This window comes from Porites lutea, chromosome 13 (assembly GCF_958299795.1).
Source record: "Porites lutea chromosome 13, jaPorLute2.1, whole genome shotgun sequence".
NCBI classification, from domain to species: domain Eukaryota; kingdom Metazoa; phylum Cnidaria; class Anthozoa; order Scleractinia; family Poritidae; genus Porites; species Porites lutea.
In genome coordinates, this window is record NC_133213.1 from 3078653 (window position 1) to 3100792 (window position 22140).

At 39.9% G+C, this 22140-nt stretch overlaps 1 protein-coding gene across 1 annotated transcript; it reads left to right on the forward strand.

Moving 5' to 3' along the window:
• The first annotated feature begins 256 nt into the window (after nt 1-256).
• Nucleotides 257-15409, forward strand: LOC140923598 (uncharacterized). The gene is made up of 6 exons (XM_073373671.1): nt 257-262; nt 1015-8366; nt 9010-9048; nt 10407-10651; nt 12690-12898; nt 14888-15409. The coding sequence occupies exons 1-6, from the start codon at nt 257-259 to the stop codon at nt 15407-15409; spliced, it is 8373 nt and encodes a 2790-aa protein (XP_073229772.1).
• The last annotated feature ends 6731 nt before the right edge of the window (nt 15410-22140 follow it).

The window sequence follows — 22140 nt, forward strand, 5'->3', positions numbered from 1 at the left end:
AACTCATGCAATTCCTACCACCATGAGGCTAAACCTTCATAATGTGAACAGTTAATCCTGTACCTTTGGTGTCCGTATTAAAAAGGGCTTGGTTGTTCCTTTCTAACTCTGCAAACTCGGCATGGCTTCATTAATTGTGTAATGCTCCACGTTAGGTCTGGCATCAAAAGTAGCCCCAACAGTGTTGTTAATTGTTCCTGAAAAAATCCATTGGGAGTAGATGATAAAGTATTTACAATTTTACCGTCTTCTGTAGATGAAGGTATTTACATTTTTACCATTATCTGTGCTACTTGCTTCACTGTAGTATTCCGCCATCTGGAAAGTGTTCCATGAGTGTTTCTCCACGATAAGTTTCCGCTTTACCGACGTTACTAGAAAGTGCACATACATTCATCACCTCGGGGTGACGGGGTGGGGAACTTTAGATAATGGCATAACTCTCGCTGTGTATGTGCCGTTTGCCTCGCAGGACCCTTAACCCATTAGTCTCTATTATGTGGCCAAATATAGACCCCATCTTGTTCACTTTTGGGAAAATGTAACTTTTGCGATCCCAACTCAGTAACTTTCTTTTTATGTAGCTACCTTATAAAGCCTTTTAACAAGACCATCCAGGAGTGAATTGACACACTGGTTAAAATTAATGAAGTAAAAATCTTCCCATTTTTAAATCCTTACCTACCTGACGTTTTTGATCCCCCAAATCAAGAAAAAATGTGAGATCCCATTCTAGTAATTCTAATGAAAATTCAGCCCGATTAAAGAAAATACATTCGTGAAAATGCGACCCCATCCAGACATCCAGACGAGCCATGAAATAGACGTTCGTTGGTACCTATACAGAGGCTCGTTTAAATACACTTTTCTACAATATTTCCTTTAACACTCGTTGCAATCTCAAACAGTTCTAAACAATCCGCTTATCAACAGGTGTTTGTACCATTATCATTATTATTATTAGTCGTACTATGTGACAAATGTTACATGATAATGATTATAATTTTTTTTAAGGTCAAACCCACTTTTCAATATGTGGTTTGCTGTGGTGGCCTTGTTCTTTTCACTTGCACTTGCACCAAGGGGATCCGTTATAGTCAAAATCTTAAAAAACCTCTCAGCGCATTAGTCCAAAGTCACTTGGATAGAGCAGTGGCTGAACATCAGTTAAGGGTAAACTTTGAAAAATTAAAAACGAGTTCACCAAAGACGGTCACAGAAACCAGTTTACCCGGAGGAGGGAAAATAGCAACATTTAGAAGAACTGACAAAATTTCTTTGAAAGAAGCGCTTAACTTCGTGAGCTCAACCGCTCTTTATAACAACGAAGAATACCCTACAGAATTCGCAGTACCAATTGGAAAACGAACTGAAAAGTTTAAACTCACCAAACAGCAAGACGGGTCTTTTACAGTAAACCTTGTACGCAAGGAAAGTAATGAAGAAGTAGATCTAGCTGATCTCCATGACCAAGCAAAAATTCTCTCTGACCCAAAACTGAAGGATCCCTTAAGAGACACAATACAAGACGCATCTTCGCAAGCCTTAGATGCGAAACTGAACAATCAGCCCGATTTGGAGAGGTCATTACGAATTAACGACCTAACAGGAAAAGTTAGCGCGAAGGAAAGGGATGCGGTCTTTCACGCAGCCACTGATTTTATAGTTGGAACAGCCATAACAGGGAACACCTTGACAGGATTAAATACTGCCATTTGGGTGCAAGGGGCAAACAAAGTCATAATTTCAAAAATGCAGGAGGTTAGGGAAAAGCAAAAGCAGGAGATAGCGGCAGCAACTGAAACGAAACTGGAATTTGAATTAACTCAGAGTATGCTCAAAACCAGTAAAGAGGCAATTAAGGAGTGGAACAAATTGAAGACCCTCGACTCCGCTATACCGGGCAAAAAAATTATTGAAGAACAAATAGTTCAAAAAGGAAAAGATTCTTATTTGAAGGTGACAATCCATGAAACCGACCAAGTATCGCTCAAAGAAATATTTAAGTTAAAACAATTTATTCTTGACATATACCCTGACCAAGGAAATAATCATATAAGATTTGAAGTTCCAATAGGTGGAGAAATGAGAAAATTTCGTTTGATGAAAGCCCCTCAGGGAACTGAACAAATATATGTCATTTCTTATAATGGGGATTGGCCTGGTACCACGAAAAGAGAGAAGGCTGGACCTGAATACGAAGTAATGGTAGATAAATTCCTTAGCAAATTCCCTGACCAATATAAGCTAGCCAAGGTTATGATAAAGGCAGTGGACAGCGCACTTGACAGTCAACCTGATTTCTCAACAGAGCTGAAAATTCCCAAAAAGCCCGCCATGTCCGCTGACATCATTCGAGCTTCTGTAGAATTTCTGGTTATTACAATGGTTGCAGAAGCAGCTCAGCCCAGAGATGAGGACAAAGCCAGTTATTTAAGAGAACTAGCACAGAAAATACAAGAAAAAAAAAGATTCCCCCAAAGTAAAGATATGCCCAGCCTTCAAAATTTAAACGATCCATCAGGGCGAAGTCCAGTAATGGACGAAGTTGTCGAAGGTATGCTTAAAAACATAGGAGAAACAAACATAAGAAAAATATTTACCAGCAGAAAATTTCCTCCAAGACGTAAGAATGTTGGATCAAGGGTAGGGCGCGAATGGCTGCATAAAAAATTGCAAGGGGATACCATAGTTCCTTCGTATCTTATCCGCAAACGTGCTGCTAAAGAACACGATCGAGAGCTTATCTCCAACAAGGTCTCCGAAAATTGTGAAAGACGCCGAAAGAAGCGCTTTGCCTGTTTACTGAGCAATAAAGACCCTCTTACTGTTGATGAAGAGTCTATCAAAATTACCAAGGACAAGGTTGAATTTGATGTGGTACATCGCCGTCATGCAAAAGAACGAGAGCATGTTGAGCTGAAGATAACTCCAAATGAACTGGCCACTCCTAGGCTGATTATGGATAAGGTTATAAATTCTCAAAGGGCCGGAATGGGTAAGGTCTACGCTAAAGTCAATAAAGGTTTAGCAGTTCACGGTCTTATATTTTCAGTTCTCGGCGCTGTCAACTACTTTCAGGAAGGCGATAACCTTAGAGGTGCCATTTCCTTGGCCCAGTCTGCCCACACACTGGCAGGACTAACTGGCCTCAATGATATTATCTCCAAGGTGGAAAGTAGAGTCATAAGCCGTGCAGCTGAGGGGTTGGCAAAAACCTTAAATTTGGAGAAAGGCTTGGAAAAGTTATCCGTCAAAGTAGAAAAGTTCGCAGAGAGAGGGGTAGGAGAGTTGCTTGGAGATATCCCCGTTGTGGGACTCGCATTTGATATCTACTTTATTGAACAGGACATAGAACAATTGGCTAATCTAAATCTTGATGACCCAGACGACCTTAAACTTTTACCACTTCGTGTGATCGATTTAGAACTGGACGTTAGCACGACGGTTTTAAATCTAATAGGAACACTTTGTCCGGCAGCAGAAGTCGTCACTGAGCCTCTTGTTGTTGTCCTCTCTATAATACGAATGGCAATTGACGACTTCTACATAGATATTATGGCGGAGATGGAAAAGGTTAATTGGAAAAGCCCGTGGGCGGGATTAGAGTTCCTCGGAGCTTTGGTAAAGGGGTTTTTAGAAGGTGCTGCAGATTTCCTAACAGGTGGTTTACGTCGACAGATGGAGTCCTACAGAAAGCAGGAAGAATATGACGAAAAGCTTATTCGGGATTTGAAAAACCCTGATAATTATTACAAGATTGTTGGTGAAAAGAAGGGGGGTGGGGGTAGAATTGATTTTACCCAAGGAAAACTTTCCGGCTTTGGTGGCTATATCAACTTCAGGCTTAATGACAATAATCGAGCTACTTTAGAAATCGGAGATGTCAGTGGAAGTCATAATACAATTCGTAAGACGTTTCAGGTTGGTTCAGATGTTCAAGATATCGTGCTTGGAATAGGAGAGTCGAGGACTTTCGAATACAAACACAAAACGGCCAAGCTGTGGTTTGTTATTCCAATTAAGTCATACAATGTTATTTGCGGTGCAAATTTGCACGAAAAATCAGTTTATGGAACTTATTATGGAAACTCTAAGGACAACAAATTTTATGCCGTACAGAAACCAAAGCCAACAACAAAACCCACAGGAAAAAAAGGTGGAGATTGTAACTTTGGAAAACTGAATCTTAAATTTGTTACCGGAAATTACCATTATAATTTGTATGGGCGGGGTGGAAGTGACACCTTTTACCTCGGACCAGAGATGTCCGCTGTGACTGGAGGAACTGGAAGTGATCTTTACATTATTCAATCAGACGGCGGAAAAACAATTATCGATAATTTTGCAGAAGATAACGTGCGAGACATTATTGTTATCAATGTTGACTATGCCAGCATCCGATGTTATCAGACTGGAGTTGATCTTCACCTGTCTTATTCCAAGAGTCATCACATTCGTATCAAGAACTGGTTTGTTCCCGGAGATCCCACCTACTACCGTCACGTCTCATTTCGAAGTCAGGATGGAGTCGTTTTCGTCCCAAAACAGGTTTTGAATAGCCAAGATATACATGTTGTTCAGTGTGTGGCAGTGGCTCTAGATTTGGGTGCAGCAAAGAAAACTCAAACTGTCACACTTAATGATTATAGATATCGTCAAGTCAAACAAGTATCGGGTTCCAATAGCTCTGATAACATTTTCGGTAATGATGTAAATAACATCTTGGATGGAGGTCTTGGAGCAGATCACTTGTATGGAGGGAGAGATGAGGACACTTACATTATTAGAGCAAATGAGGGATGCGATGTAATTGATAATGATGCAGATGATTACTTGAACACCACTGACATCGCGGTATTCGAAGTACCCTTTAAGATGATAGAAGTTCAAATAATTGGTAATGACCTCCTTTTAACAAACCGGAACAATGTCCAAGGATCGTGCTTTAAGATAGCAAACTGGACTTTAGGGTACCGGTATAGACATATTCTCTTTACGTCTTGCGATCACGTTGTCTTTAACGTCTCCACCAGCGAAGACGGTAGCGTGTTTAAAGAACCAATCATACTAGATTACAAAACGTCCGCAACCGGAGTCTGTGTAGATTTGTCAGATTTACCGAGTCCAAAGTGCATCAAACCCAGTGGGTACGCTAAAATAGCCACAGTTTCTGATTCCCCACACAACGATTACATAGTGGGAAATGCACAGACCAACTTTTTAAGCTGCACTGGAGGAGAAGATTATCTTGAGGGTGGGGAAGGTACTGACAATTATGTTGTCAAGAAAACATGCCAGAAAGCAGTAATCAACAATTTTGACAGTCGCATGAAAGCGGATGTAGTGTACTTGGAGGAAACGTTTATAAACGTACAGCTGAAGCGAAATGGTGATGATTTGAGGGTAGTCTCAAGTCATGGGACACCCACTGTAGCACTTCGAAACTGGTTTAACTCCTCCAAGTACCAACATCTTGGGCTAAGGACTATCGATGGAATTACGCTTAGAATAAACAGTAAGACGTTGACACTCGAACCGTATGAGGTATCTAAGGACCCCAGTGAATGTCAATGCAAGCAAGTGGGATGTGACAAAGGAGTGGTAACATATAATCTTACTAAAGATCCTTGGCAAAACGTGGTCCGCTTTGAGTTGAAATCAAGTCATTGCAGTTATAAAGTTTACGGAAACAAACTTAACAACTATCTTGATCCCGGAGCAGGCAATGGTTATAATTACCAACATTTGGAAGGGAGGAATGGATCAGATACTTACGTGTTAAACCACGGATATGGCGAGTTTAATGAAATCAATAACTATGCTGAAGATAGCAAGACAGACACCCTTGAGCTTGGTATAGAGTTTGATGATGTTGGCGTAGACTTTCACAGCCATTATGATGCCATTCTTGGATCCATTTCACGACCCACCTCACTTGGTGTTCTAATTTTAGATTACTTCCGTGGGGCGAAGTATCAGCATCTACAGATAATATCCGCGGACAAGGTGGTATTTAATATCGTCGACAAATACCCGTACAAAAAGGTTGTGGTCGTCGACCGTAGAACCATTGATTCACCACAAAACATTGATCCTTTAAGAAATGAAATAATTGGAGGAGCAGAAGATTTAAAGGGATCACTCACCTCTCCCAATAACCTGACAGGTAGTGACACAACAGAGGAAATTGAAGGTGGTGCTCAGGCCGACACTCTACATGGAGGCGACAAAGGAACAATTTTTGACGGGAAACAGGGTAACGACAGATTTTTTGCTGGTGTTGGTAATGATATAATTTTTGGTGGGGAAGGTGATGACGTCATCTTAAGCGACAACGGGGATGATTACGTCTATGGTGGTGATGGTGCAGACTTTATTGATGGGGGTGAAGGTAGTGATACCCTCGCTTTCAAAGGCGATGGTTTCCGTCACCAGGGAGTGACAGTTGATCTAAGAATTGGCTTTGGTAAAGGAGCAGACGCAGAAGGAGATACCTACAAGAGAATTGAAAACGTATATGGCACCATTCACAATGATGTTTTAATCGGAGCTGACTCTGATAACAATCTTTTTGGACTTGAAGGAGACGATTCACTTGCTCCTCATGGTGGCGCTGATAAACTTGTTGGCGGTGAAGGACAAGACAGTTATTTACTCTATAAGGCCTTTGGACTAAAAGTTATTGACAACTACGCGGATGATGAAGTTAAAGACACGCTGTCCTTGGTTGATTTAAATTCCACCGATGTGTGCATCTTTTTAGTTGGAAACGACTTACATCTACAAATCGAGAAAACTAACTTGGCGTCAGTTTTTTATCACGGCGAAAATTTAGCAGTGATTATCAAGAACTGGTATTTAAATGCAAAATACAGACACCTTAATGTGCTCTTCAGTAACACTCTGTGGGAAGATTTTGCATTATTCGCCATAGCAGGAAGATTGGAGAAGCTTGGGAATGGTACCCGTTTCATTGAAAACAAAAGTAACCTGCAGGTCGTGTCTTCGAACTCTACCGACGTTACCTTGTCTTGGCAACCAACAAATAGCGTTTTGTCCAGTACAGAAACCGAAATATTTCTTGTACATTTCAAACAGCCGGAACCCAAATCCTTAGTGAAAAGACAAGTAGATATTAACCAGACATCAGTAACTGTCTCGTCTCTTGATCCAACCTTCCACTATGTCTTCGCTCTCGCGTTAACAAAGTGCAAGGCGACAATTGCGGTATCCCATACTCTTACAACTTACGGACGCCAGAGACCCTGCCCCGTAGCAAAAATACCACACTCCACTATGCAGTACACACCCCCTACTAATGCATTAACTCCTGTTCATGGCACAATTGCAAATGTGAAATGTAATGCGAGATATCACATTCACTTCCATCACTCCCAAACGAATGTCACATGCTTGGACCATGAATGGATCCCCTCCCTTCCGATTTGTAAGAGAAAGAAAGAATGTCGTGTTCTTACAAAGCCACCAAACGGGGAGGTTTCCTCTAACGGTAATCACGAAGGGTCAAAAGCTTACTATAAATGTCACAAGGGGTTCCGGCTTCAGGGACGGAAAGCACGCACCTGTGTAGATGAAACCTGGGACGGAAATATTCCTAATTGTCTGCCCATAAATTGCCCAAAACCACCATATGTTCATAACGGATCGTACATTTCTTGTGATTATATGAAGCATGTAAAAGCATACGGAACAATGAATAGTCCCCTTGAAGGATACTGTGTCAAGCTTCAATGCAAAAACTTGTTCCTTCCAAGTCACGTATTTCGTGGAAAGACGTATCGCCCTCGATGGGAAAGTGACTGGAAGATTCCTCAGGGTGGACGAGTGTGCAGCGATGGAAAGTGGATTGGTTATGTGGAAGACACTTGCCAACCAATTGCTAGACTTGTCAACGTTGCGAAAAGCTGGAGTACAATAAGTGGCTTGCTTCAACTTTGGCAAAATGGTGGATGGACCTTCGCTTCATCCACCCCGACACAGAACACTCTCAACCTTTCTTGCAAAAGTGTAGGAATAGAGTCTCCTTACTATGTAAAACATGGTTCAAGAGGTTCCAAAATACTCGTAACATGCTCCAAGCTGCGTTTTACTCAGCCGAAGCCAACTGTTTACCAAGGAAGGGTTGAAATGTTAAATCAAGGCGTCTGGGAAGGATTATGCGTTACGGAAAGAGGTACACAAGCTGCAAGCAAGAGGATTTGTGAAGCACTTGGATTTAACTACAAATCTGCAGTTGTGAGCATCAGTACTGGCTGGACAGACCACTCGTTTGATTGCCATCCAAAGCAAATATTTTTTCCAAAAAAGAAGAATTCTAAGACGCTCAGAATTCCGAGAACGAGGTAAGAATCGAACTCACGACCCTCCTAATTCTAGTTCAGGCTCTCTAACTACTTGGCTACTTGAGGCACAATGGCCAAACTTGCTCAATTATGTTCGATTATGAGTATTAATGACAAAAGCTCGTTTGATGGGGAAGGTAAATAGGTAGGGGGGAGGGTGGCTTAATATTTAAATGAGCGAAGATAATGGTATCAGTTTTGCCTCTGTAAAGAACTTAGAAAGCAAGGTGGAAAAATTTTAAATACAATAAAGTTGCAGGAGGTTATGCAGCCGAGGATAAAAAGAAAATACGAACTTTTAGCACGACAATGAACCATACCAGAGCAAGTCGCATATTAAAGAGTTATTAATGACGTTGTAAGGGAATAATAATCAGCAAGGGGACAGGTTTTTTTTAAGAAAGAAAGGGGTTGGAGTATTTAACTTCTTTCCCTGAAAAAAAAAGGGGGCGTCCAAGAGAAGAGAGGTGCTCATTTGACACGGGAGGCGGTAATAGTGGATTTAAGGTACTTTGCTGGCTGACAAATTAATGTTTCTAGGCGCAGTTACTGAGATCCCGAAAGACTGTTCCTCTTAAATAGTTATCAAAACGCTGTGATGAAGAATGTGCTTATTGCGTCTGTGAATACGTATTTCCTTTAGAGATGGTCTCCCTTATCAAGATTGGCCGTTTGTGGAAAGGTAAGTAATTCTTTTTATTGCATGGCCACAATAGTGCGCATGCTCTGATTGGCTGCTAAGCGGCCATGATTATTTTAATGTAAATGCACGCATTCGTGCACTACTAGCTACGTGTCAAATGCATATGATAGTCTGTGTTTAACTTGCTAGTGGACATCCTTATCCTCTAAAAAGTTTTTTTTTTTTTCACTCGGGCATATAAATAGGTGAGTTAGACCCTCTTAATTGTGGCAAAGAGGGAAGTTGTATTCGTGTTTGGGGTCTAGGCTAGAACTAGCATAGCAGTTCGCCTTGAAAGAAAGGCAACTAACGAAGAACTCTTCAATAATGTGGTTCAAAAACTACGGATAGTTGTTCGCCATCCGCTGCGGAGGAAATGAACACAGAACGAATAAAAGCAAGGAGAAATGTAGAAAAAGCAGTAGGTCAAGGCACTTTTTTGTACATTTCTTTGCCGTTCCTTCATGACCACGAGTTGAAATTGCCTAAGGTCCATTTTCAGTTACAGGTGGAAACGAGGCTGTGGTTGACGTTGTTTTTATACAGCCCTTTCATCTATAGAGTGGTTTTCGTTTGAGTGTCGTAAAACCAAAACCAAAGTAATTACTCTGGCCAATCACATAGGACACAGACAATACATTGAACCAATCAAAACTCGAAGTAATTACATGTCGCTGACGCAAAGCGCGGGAAAATGCATGCGAGCGCGTCACAATTGGCTTTGGTTTTACTTCTGATTGGATGAAAAGGTGGCGCGAATCTTTTAAGCCAATCGCATCGTGTAGAAAGTGCAAAACCAATTACTTTTCGACACTCAAATGAAAACCGCTCTATTATGTAAATCACAATTTTCTTAATAATGCTAATTAACTATATTCTTGGCATAGTTTGGCATTAGAAAAGAAGGGAGGTTTGTACCAAAGGTCAACTTCAGCCTCACGTTAGCTTAGAGGCTAGGGAGCCAAGCCCACAACCGAGGACCTAAACAAGCGAAGGCGAATTTTCCTTGCTCTCTCTGTACTTGGAATTGGTTCTTAAAGTGGCATGATTTTTAGAAGGGTTTTTCAGCGTCAATACCTCCGAAATTAGAGCATAAACTACTTCGCCATCAATAAAGATTTGGAAAAATTATCGCTACTGCTGTATTAGATAAAGATGAAAATTTCTAATGATCAGGATTACAATGGCATCAGAGTTGTCATAGCAACGAAATGGCGCAGTTACCTATTTTACTTGCAGCTGTATTTCTCGACACTGCTCGTTCTATAAACGGGACTGGGAAGTGCGATAATCATTATGAAAGTCACCAATAACAACAAACTGTGTTGACTTTTTTTTTTTATTTTTTTCTCTTGAAGATGTTCTTTGAAGAGAAAAAGACTTCAGTGTGGTACCATGGTACGATGCAGACAGAGATGTACTGACAGTTACCCAGTTCCTCATGGATATACCACATGTTCGGGAACTAGTTATGAAGATGACACATGCGCAGTTCATTGTCACAACGATTACAGACTTGAAGGAGACTCTAAAGTCTACTGTCACGGAGGAGTCTGGACAAAGCAAAGCCGAAGACCAGCCTCATCTCACTGCGAAGATATAGGTGCGTATCAATTTATTTTCCCCTGGCATTGTCATTCATATAAACAAAGTTTTTTTACATTCAAAATATCTTTAAAGGATCTACGTAACGCTATTTGTCATCCTTTTACTGTCCTTTTAAATTGCACGCGAGCTCTTAAATTTAAAATCCAGCTTCATTGGCTTTTTCACTACGAAAGATTGAAAAGCACAGCCATTTCTAGTCTTTATGGTTTAAGATTGCATCCAAAAATGGGAAAAGAAATCACACACTTATATAGTGGGTAAGGTTTTTCCTTAATCCTAAAAGACGCGAGAGAGAAGCTGTCAATAGGGACTTTAAGATCCAACGACGCTGACGACAGCGAGAACGTCAAAAAAACAAGTGGTTTAATTAGCAAAACAACAACTTCGCTCGTGCATCACACTTTTTTGTACATTTCTTTCCCGTTTTTGCACGACTAGGACGTGAAAATGCCTAATTTCGCGTTTTATGGAGGACGTAAACAACCAACGACGAAACACATCCCAAACTATGACCTTTAAAAATTGTTCGAGTAAACATCTGTTTCCTAATTTACACTGATAGGTAACCATGCAAGATTTAAAGAAAAAAACGTACGTTAAGGGAGATGTGCAACATTGATATCTAAGAATCACTTACCAATATGGTGGTCTGTATAGAAAAAGTGTGATTACGAGATCTATATTATTTTATTTGACATGAAAATTCAGTGGGGCGCAAGAATTTCATAATTCTTCACATTATACAAAAGCCGAATTCAATAATTTTTTTATTATTCATTCAAAATATTTCTAAGTTCTAAACATGCTCACCCCTCCCCTTAGATTTTCTTCTAAACTTTGGCTTTTTGTCTGACGCGGTTTTAGGATATAATTATATAAACAGACGTTTTCAAAAAGTTACTAACATCATTCGAGCAAGATGGTATACGGCTTAGTTTTGCATTTCTTTGAATTCGTTCAGTTCAGTTTTGGTTAGAAATTCAGCTATTTCATCTTCGGGTATAGCCACGGTGAAAGCCATTTTGATCGATGTTCTATTGCCCTTGAAGCTTCGGTCTCTATAATTCTTGAGATGATACGAAAGCCGAATGCCATTGTTGTTAAATATTATTTGGCTACAATAGAAACGCGCTCTACTCTGATTGGCTGCTGGGCGGGCAATATTTTCTTTCATAACTAGCCATATAACAATTCTTCGCGGTTCGACGGCACTTTTATATTGTAACTATTTAAAAGGTACGAGCGCGATGGCAAAAACTAAAAATACTGACAAAGCATAACCATCTCTTTAATAACTGGAAGGAAAATACTAGCGTACCGATACTTTATTGGTATGAGCGCACGACGAAGGGAACCACAGCAAGAGTGAGTTTTATTATCCACCTTGAGGAGGAAGACGGCTAACACTAAATAATAATAATAATAGTAATAATAATAATAATAATAATAATACCATCCCTACTATAATATTAATAGGCACGGAACTTTTAATTATTTTGTAAAGGAGAAGTCCAAACAAAACAAACCCTGTCTCATCCTACTGCGCCGAAGGTAGAGAAAAAAATTAGAGAAAAAGAGCGGGATGTGAACAAAGCATCTTTTCAAAATAATTTGCAGAAGAGTCACGTTCACTAATTCGTATAAATCATCAATAAAAAACGTGAATCAATTCTAGACATGCCACTTTTTTGTTGGCATGTCTTTATACCCATTTAGAGCTATTTAGAACATTAAAAAGTTGTAATTTATTAAACTAGACTAACCAGAATATAAGAATAATGAATGTGTGGTAACGTTACAAAGGTATTACAGAGCTACATGTTAACGTAGAATCGGGAGAAGAGTAGATCAAAACCACAATTATAGTAAGCCTCTTTCCTAAAAGTTAAAAGGGGGTGTTTATAGATGTCCTGCATAACAGAGGGAAGCACAACTGAAGCACTGCTCTACGGAAGGTTTGGTTTTTACATCTCCATATTGATGTGATAACTCTCATACCGATATCAATCCTATTGTTTTCAATTTGATTTCAGACACTTTGTTCAGGAATGACCTTCAGAGGCTTGTTCGGGAAAACATCAAAATGAGTCACCGTGACTTGGCAATATTCTTGAGGAACTACTTGGACAGAAATTATCCTAAACAATATTGGGTGGTTACAGTATATGACCCGGTTACGGGCTTTGATAAACACACTTTTGTAGATGGCGATCGTGTTGGCAGCAAATTAAGATATTATGGGGTAAACTATGTTGTTTTCCGATATCCCAAATATGCTTCTCGCTCTCCCAGAGTGCCAATCTCCCGTGTCATAGGGTCGGTAACTGGAAGTAACGCAAAAACTGTTTGGTCAAGTATCGTAAAAAAGTTTGCAGCAAATTTGCAAAGTTACGCCTTTACCCACGTAATAAGGAAATTTAAGCAGTGGTCTATCGGGTACTGGAATCCGAACGATTCGACAAATTATTACACTACAAAATCTGAATCATTTCCATCACAAAATTATTTTCGTAAAGAGTTTCCAAATTTTATAGTCATCGCCGTTGCTCCTGATATTTAAGCGTATTAATTTCAACAGAATATGTTCAGTCAACACTATGATGGCATTTTATCTGTATGGTCACATCTTAAGCTATAAGTGACATCGGGTGTAGCCAATATTGCAGGCGTTTTTTTAACGGAAAGTCCACAAAATTTCATTCATCCATCCATTTATTCATTCATTAAGTTTTTGGCAGCCGCCATCTTACAAAAGTAAACAGTCCAGAGCATTTCCACTTTTGGAAATGTTTTGATCCGCGACCAAAACAAACAATTACCCAATCATGGTGCAAATTTGGAGTCATGTAGCCTGCGAACAGCAGATGTATTTCTATCGTCTCTTCTCTCCCTCCGAGGGACCTTAAGATCCGAGGACGGCGACGGCAGAGAAAACGTCGCTGAAAAAGTGAATTCGCGTTCTTTCAATCTTCATCACGATTAGTCCAAGTCACTAACTTTGTCAAATGTAGGCGAACCCTGCTAAAGTTGAATTCTTAAGAACCATATCCAAGTTCGTCGCTTGTGTACTTCCTCTGTACACCGTGAAATTAGGCATTTTCACGTCGTAGTCGTGCAGTGACGGCAAAGAAATGTACAAAAAAGCGTGATGCACGCGCAAAATTGTTGTTTTGCTAATGAAACCTATTGCTTTTGTGGCGTTCCCGTTGCCGTCGCCGTCGTCGGATCTTAAGGTCCCTCATAACGGAGGATGAGACGCGACGAGCGGGCCAATCTTCCGGGGCTTCAATCTGTACTGTCCACGATGATCCGAGTTCGTTCACGTTGCTTTTGCAAACCTAACCTCGGTAGGCGGGAAGGATATCCTGGTTCAGTTAAGGAAAGCGAAATTTGTGAAGACAACGGTTCTAATTTCTATTTTTACTGGTCGGGATAAACTGTTTGCAGAAAGAGGAAAAGTTTTCGAAGGATTTCGGTCTCTGAGAAAACGGTTTACTGTGGGCCCAGCGTGGCAAAACTTAGTAGGGATTTATCATGCAGTAATTCCCAACTAACCAGGCATTTCGGAGAAATCTAAAGAAACTAAAAATCGTTGTTGAAAGGTTATTAATAGTCGCAGTAAAAACCTATAACCCTTTCAAAGACGTCAAAGAACTAAAATGCTAAAACTCTGCATCAGAGGCCAAATCCCGGTCAGATACAAAGACCACAGGAAATCAATTTTCTTGAAACGGCCATCTTCATGACCTCTAAATGTTTATGCAGCTTGCAAAAATAATTTAAAATTTCGAATTCAACAATACACAACAGCACAATTAACCGGCTTGAAATGGCATTTTTACACGATGCGAGCCATGCGAAAGAAAAATAGAAAAAAAGAATAGAAAAAGGAGTGATACGAAAAAACATAACCGAAAGCCAACCGTTATAAATGAGTGTTTAACGCCAAGAAACGCTTAACCTGAATCCGTAACTTTTTTTTGCCCAAAAGCAGCTTTTAACCCTTATCCGTAAAGCGAGTGCTTTTTTCAACCCTAGTCAGCTGAGTCAGTAAGCCCTAATCAACACTGCGTAATTCTACAAGTATTCCCTCAGCAAAACCTCGGAACTAAGCAGGGAATTGAACATTTTTCATGCATTTTTATTATGGCTCGCATGACTCGCTGGGTCGCAGATTTTCCGGATCCGGTTAGCTTAATTAACATCAACAACATCTGAACAACATCTGAAGAAAACCGCTATGGGACCAGATCTCATTCCCTTTTGGATTTGGAGGGATCACGCTGAGATCTTCAGAAGTGTCATTCATAAGATCTGGAATGTTTCCCTGAAAACTGGCAAGTGGCCCTCCTCGTGGAAAAGGGCCCACGTGACGCCCCTCCCTAAGATCGACATCCCTAAGGGCAGGCAGGACTTCAGAGGAATTAAGATCACGCCTGTAATTGCACGCGCGTTCGAGAAATCTGTGTATAACATCCATGTGCGAGACATTGTCGAACAGCATCTGAGTTCAACACAGTTCGCTTATACGACAGGGGGGAGTTGCACTGATGCGCTCTTGAGCATGCAGCACACCATCTACAGCTATTTAGACGAGCAAGACTGCAAAGCCGTCCGTGTATTTGCAATGGATTTTAGTAAAGCATTTGACTGTGTCAATCATGAACTCCTGTCATCTAAGCTTAGGCAGTTGCCATTGAATCCCCTTATTGTGAACTGGTATTTAAGCTTTCTCGAGAAACGCCAGCAGTGAGTAGTTTATAACGGTTTTGAGGGACAGTGGCGTGAGGTCAATAGGGGTACGACATAAGGTAGTGTCAGTGGGCCATATCTTTTTAACGTGTTTGTTAATGACTTGGAGATCAATCTAGAAGGTCGCCCAGCCTTGTTTAAATATGCTGATGATTCTACAATTATCGTCCCTTTTTGGGGAAACGGCCAGTGTCGCACCGACTTGGTGGATCAGTTTCTTAGCTGGTCCAGCCGCAATCGCATGACATGCAATCCAACAAAATGCAAGGAGATTATTTTCCGTAAGAAAGGTTTCAGTCAGGACATCGCGCTAGTTAGTAACACACCGCAGTGCGCAGAGTTATCCATATTAGGTGTTACTTTCCAACAAAATTGTAAATACAGTAGTCATGTGCGTGCGAAGGTAATTAAGGCGAACAAGTCATTATTCGTATTAGGATCTTTACGTAAGGAAGGAGTGTCCCACGAGGAAGTAGATCACCTTTTTAACGCAATAGTTTTACCAAATTTTTCTTACGCTCTGCCTGTTTATGGTGCCTCAGATTCCGACCTTTCTGTAATACAGAATTTTTTAGACCGGCGTATGAAAAGAAAGTTTATGTCCAAGAATGTAAATATCAGGGATTTGCTAGAGAAGGCGGACAAGACACTCTACAAAAAAAGATCGAATGACCCCGAATGCCCGTTTTTCCAGTTTTTACCTAAGGAAAAGAACATGAGGTACAATCTTAGAAATACGTCAGTCTCTGACCCTAGAATCTACACTGACAGGTTTAAGAACGTTTTTAGTAACAGAATAATTTTTAGATATGATATGTAAATAGTTTTTTGAGTTTATATTGTAACTTAGGATATGTGATTTTATCTTAAGAAATAAAGATTATTATTATTATTATTATTATTATTATTATTATTAATTAACCCCAGGATAATATGTGAAAAGGTCAACAACCAGTAACTTTTTCGATCTCCAAGTTCTGTTACCAGTTTTTATAAATAGGTTCCATGTTGCCGTGCGATCACAGATGACGTCAAAATGTGGTAAAAACAAAGAAGTGGCACACGAGCCTCAGGCGAGTGTGTCCCCGATGTTTTTACCACATTTTGATGTACCGCGTCTTCTGTGATCTATTACTGAACAGACCCACGGCAACATGGAACCTATTTGTTTTATACAATGATCAGAAAAGAAAAAAGACCTATACAACGCAGCATTGATAATGGACCACTAGTTGGATTTTATTATATGTTGTCGGTGGACAAGTGGTTTAAACCGTAAAATAACGCTTGATCCCGTCCAAAATATAGGCCATGTAGCCTCTGCCTTCGTGTTGCTCTCCACGCAGAAGGCGGTCATTTTGCTTCAGACTATTGCTTCGCAAAAAAATCCGGCGGCCCTTGTACTAGATGTGCAGCCGATCTCCACATTTTACATGAAAAAGCTAAAATATCCCGAGAATGTCCAGATGATTTTTTCAAGACCTAAAAAATTTTTTACGAGCGATATTCCCAAGTGAAGATGATAATATAGTACGCAAAATTGACAGAAAATTGACACGTAGATCAAAAGAAAATTTCACTTCATCTAATATTTCAAATCCATTGTTCATTACTTTATGCACAAGCGTTCCACCGTTTCTTCTTCGTTGCTGTGTTACAAAAAGGCGAGCAAAGACCGCTGGAAAAACGAGAGACACAACAGATTTCCAAGCCCACTCGAATACGCTCGAGGATATTTCTAACCACCATGCTGTGACGTCACACCATTGTTTCGCGCATTTCCAAAAGTGGAAAAGCTCTGGACTGGTAAAGGAGAGGGGTAGGGAAGACGGGGAGAAGCCATGTTTACCCCACGATCATTTTTAGACTTGCCTGAGCTCTCTGTCAGTTTTTAAGTTCAAGATGGCGGAAGGAGAAAAGAAAGCGTCAAATTAAAAAAAGACTCTACCACCCACAGCATTGATTTGCAACACGAACATGGCTCCTTGTACTTTGAAGCGGCTATGTTGAGTATGTTGCAGTGAGAGTTCCACATTTTTTGGTTAAAGCCGACCTGAAATGATAACAAAGTATGCTTAGTCATAGCAATTTTGTCACACTAACACGGAGCTCAGAAAGAAACATGTTTAATGATTCTATCAGTTGGAAAGCAAAACTTAGTAAACGTTTGGTCATTTTCGAGAACTCAAGAGTCTAACTAAAAACATAGGATTATCTTTTAAACAAAGTGTATTGTCAACACTAATTTATACTCGTTAAGTATCTTAACTCGCTCGCGTACTGCCACTTTGTTCCATTTAACATTAGACAAGGCTAAAGTAGCAAGATATCTAAACGGCACAACCTAGAATAAAGATTACAGTTTTCAGGATCTGAGTAATCATGACACTGCCTTAGAGTGCAGTTGATGAAGAATAAACTTACGTTGGTCCAAAACTAGTGGCTTTATTTTCTATACTCTCATTAACTTATAATTAAGACCCGTAAAAACGTAACCAGCGATCGGTCGTTTCGTTGTATGACTGATTGATTGATTGACTGATTGATTAGAGAAGATGTGATCGCAGGCTAGTCACAAACGTAGCGAGGTACGCTTTCCTTCGGCTAAAGCCTTAGTCAGCCGCTCCTGATTTAGTTGCTCCCGAAGCCATATGTAAGGGTATTCTCCGGGATCCGGAAATTAAAACAAAAGGTGGGATACGGAAAAACGTCAATTTTCTTGGCGGGATAAGGGATTTGGTGCGTATTTGATACGAGATTTGGCGCGGGGTACGGCATGGTATTCGGAATAGAGGTAACAGAGGCTCAAGATACGGGATTGTAGTGGAAAAGGAGCTGAAATGAGGGATAAGGACCTCCCCTTCTGGACCTTCATATCTGCTTACTTCAAACTCAGAGCGTATTTACATGACATCACGGCGGCCATATTGATGTCCCAAAACAATGAAACGGCGGCCATGTTGGTGTACCAAGACAACCCCGTTTGAATTGAACGTTCTTTTGTTCGTATAAATTAGCATAAATGCTGTCCTCGTGAGTGGATACGATCTACATTTTTTTTCAGAATATTAAGGCTGAAATTTGTTAAATTTTAAGAATATTTTAAGAATGAACCCGAGGCTCAGGGGCACCCAACGACAATTTTCGGAAAAATATCTGTTCGGAAGACGATTTGAGATCTAGAATATGTTGAAAAATTTCTTGCTTGCCTGCCTCTCCTAGGATTTTCGGACATCTAAAAAATGGTATAATTGCCTATTTTTAACGGATTTTTACCCTAAAAAGGTCACCTAGAATTTTTGAGAGCCTTTTTTCGGGCTGAAATTTTCGAAAAGTTAAGTTTTGATCCCTATAATTTTCGGATCACTAGACTTTCAGCTAGGAAATCCGAACAGATCAAAAATTTTTAGGGGATAGAAATATGCCTATATCTACCCTTTAAATACTAAAATACGTTTAACTATGCTATGTTTAAGTGGTTTTGAACTATATTTTGTCGTTGGGTGCCCCTGGAGGCTGAGAGTTTGAAAAGGACCAAATTTTGTATGTTGAAAATCCGTAAATGCAGCACAATTATATGTTCTGACTTAAACGTATAAACGTGATTATTCCTTTCCCTTAACGGCGCTGGAGACAGATCTAAACCCCAATAGAAATATAAAGTAGAAATGCCATACGTTATTAATAGTTTATAAATTAAGAATGATTTAAGAATATTTCAGCCCCAGCTAAACTCGACTGATAAAATAAAAATATTTAGCCTGGAACGGAAAAACAACATTCTTATAAAAAAAGAGTGTATGGGAAATAAAATACCACGGGCGCAAATGAAACTATGAGAACACAAAATAACGTCAGTACCCACAACTCTTAAGGGATAAGTTTCGAAACTGAATTGGTCACGTTGCGTGAAGAGTCTAGCACTCGTTTATGAAGGCATGTTTTAAACGTCCTGGGCATGCTTCCTATGGTAAGAACTTGCAACTTACAATGGAACCCCGCTTTACGAACACCCACATAATACGGACGCCTCGTTATTACGAACAGTTTTTCTTGCCCCGAACCCTTACCTCCCGCCCGCCCCTGGTCCTAGTTCAATGCCAGTTGATCATATCTTTACAGAAGTCCTACTTCAATTCAATCTCGAATTGAATTAATTTAATTCATGTTTATCCCTTTTTAGTCCAATAAATAGTTAATACTCTCACCTCCTTTGACAATTTTTTTAAATATTTGATACAACTGACGATTTAGAAATATCTTTAAATAGGGAATAAATCAAATTAGATCAGAGGTTTTGTTGAAGTGAAACTCAGTCGAACGCCCATGTGCAACCAACTCCCACAAGCGATCAAATTTCCAAAATATTAAAATTTTGTCTGTGAAATCACTAATAAAAGTTGCAACCTCTCAAAGACCACCGCGACCACTTTTTTGCATGACAGCCTTAAAATTTCTCATTGTTGTCTTCCTGTAAACGACCACTTTAGTTTAATCTCTATGCTCGTTGCCTACACTACTAAGAGAATGCGATGTAATTTTAGTTACAACATGAAACTACTCGTAAATATATCACAAATTTTGAGTAAGTAAAAGCACTGAATTCTCTAACAAACTGTATATGTGTGCGGTCCTCTTCTTGCAACTGTAGTGGAGAGACCATGCACTAAATCTTCTCATTTTGGGTGCTCCCTTACTGGAGGTTCGACTGTGCTGGCATCACGCCGGGAATCCTAAAGCTTCACGTATTTTACGTATTACCAGACGGGTAATCACCAGGTGGATCACAACAGGGGGTACTCTCTATAATGGCCTATACGGGGAGGCTCCGCCCGAAAGGGGTACCTTTTTCAGGCTTCAGGTGCGTAAAAGGGTAGGGAAGTTACTCGTTGAAGTATGCGTGGGGAAATCTCTGATTTGGGTCTGTGAAAGGGCTAACAGATGCGCGCATTTTAAGGCGTTACAAAGTCGAGAAAACGTTCTATTTTTGTGACTGATTCCTATTTAAATGACAGTGAGTTTAAAGGAGTGCAAAGGGATGCAATGCAAAGTTCTAAACAAGGTATGTGAAAAGGGTACCATTTGTCAACAAAAGGGTTACCTTTTTTTTTTGTTAAAAAAGGTATATATTTTGAAAAAGGGGATAAGAGGTCGGACCTCGGGGCGGCGCCTCCCCGCACAAAACGTTTTGGAGTACCCCCCTCCCCTCGGGATCACAACCACCTGTGGCCTTAGAGTATTTTAAGAATGACTTAAAGTTGGACGCAATGTTCTCCCCTGCTGCGTTTCTTTCCTTCGCGCTTTAACTTAACCTGATGTAGACCTGTTCTCAGTCTGTTTTCACGCGGGGCCGCTGTATGTGGAATTCACTTTTTTTTCTCTTGATATAAGAGATGAGAGCGCATTAACCGTATCAAAATATTTAATTTGTTCACTAGTACCTAACACAGTTTGAAGCCTGCGACGGTAAGTGGGATAGGAATTTCTTTTATCACGGCGACAGTAAACGGATAATTTCAATTGTTCCTTTGACGAATAGTCATTAGCTTGTTTGCTTACGTGTCAGATTGAGTCTTCTATTCTACAAGAAGCTAATTATGATTTTTTTTGGTTCTGTGCACTCTCTCTTTTTTCTCTCTTCTAAATTACCCATTTCGATTAACCTTCAGATAAAATTAACTTTGTGGCTTCCTTCACAATTAACATTATTTACCTGTTTTAGTGCTTGGTAAGAAAAGACTCAACAAACCTGTTACTGTCACGGGAGGTCTTGTATCAATCACTGACTGATAATGTTACTCAGTAACATAGATACCTCCAATGTACATTAGAGAGACTAAGATTCACGTTTACGGCAAACGGCAAACGTGAATCTGTACCCGGCATGACCAAGTTTAGATCGTTTCCCCCCTTTCTACTACTACATGAGAAATTTCTGCAATTTGATTAGCTTAGAGCAGTGGCATTTCAGCTTAATTTGAAATACCTACATGTGAACATTACAAACCTTTTGCGGGTAGCAGTATAAACAAATAATAGCATTTTTTGTATGTGATATTTGGCATAAATATCACTACAAATCATGCTATTACCCATACAAATTGTCGTTTATTGTTTATTACTACACAGAAATGAGTAGTTTCACGCCACTTTTATTCATAAGAATTGTCCAGGACAGTTTTTCTGGTTATTTTCTCCGAGAAATTCTCAACTTGAATCTGAAGTTTGCTGTTTGCCGTAAACGTGACTCTTAATCTCTCCATTCTCTGTCGTGTTCTTTATTTGCTTGCTTCTTTTGGTAGCTTTTCTCGAAGCCGGCAAACTAAAGCAGAATTGAAGAAATCTACCAACTGTTAGTTTCTCTGTAAATATTCATGGGCAAACCTACATTTAAACAATTCATTGCAAAAAAAGAATTTTCCATGGGCAAAGCAGTTTGATAAAACCACTAGGTCAGGCCGTGATGTGATAGGATAAGTTTAAAATGGATGAAACGATCTGAGGTAAACGCTGTTAATTCCAAGTAGTTCTTTTATTCAGTTCTTTGGAGTAACGAAATGGTAAACAATTTTTAAAAATTCGACAGGTTCAAACCACTCCTAGGACGACCGAACAGATCAAATTTTTTTAGCGATGCGAATTATCCATTTATATTTCTTTTAAAGCACTCCAGGATGCATAACGAGGCATTTCAGATCATTTCTCAGAAAACGGTGGTTGAGTGCCCCTGAA

What these genes read in the sequence shown, in the direction of transcription:
- LOC140923598 (XM_073373671.1), top strand. An exon ending in CTCAGAATTCCGAGAACGAG is followed by an intron (nt 8,367 to 9,009) that starts GTAAGAATCGAA and finishes TATTTCCTTTAG; the next exon opens with AGATGGTCTCCCTTATCAAG. An exon ending in ATCTCACTGCGAAGATATAG is followed by an intron (nt 10,652 to 12,689) that starts GTGCGTATCAAT and finishes ATTTGATTTCAG; the next exon opens with ACACTTTGTTCAGGAATGAC.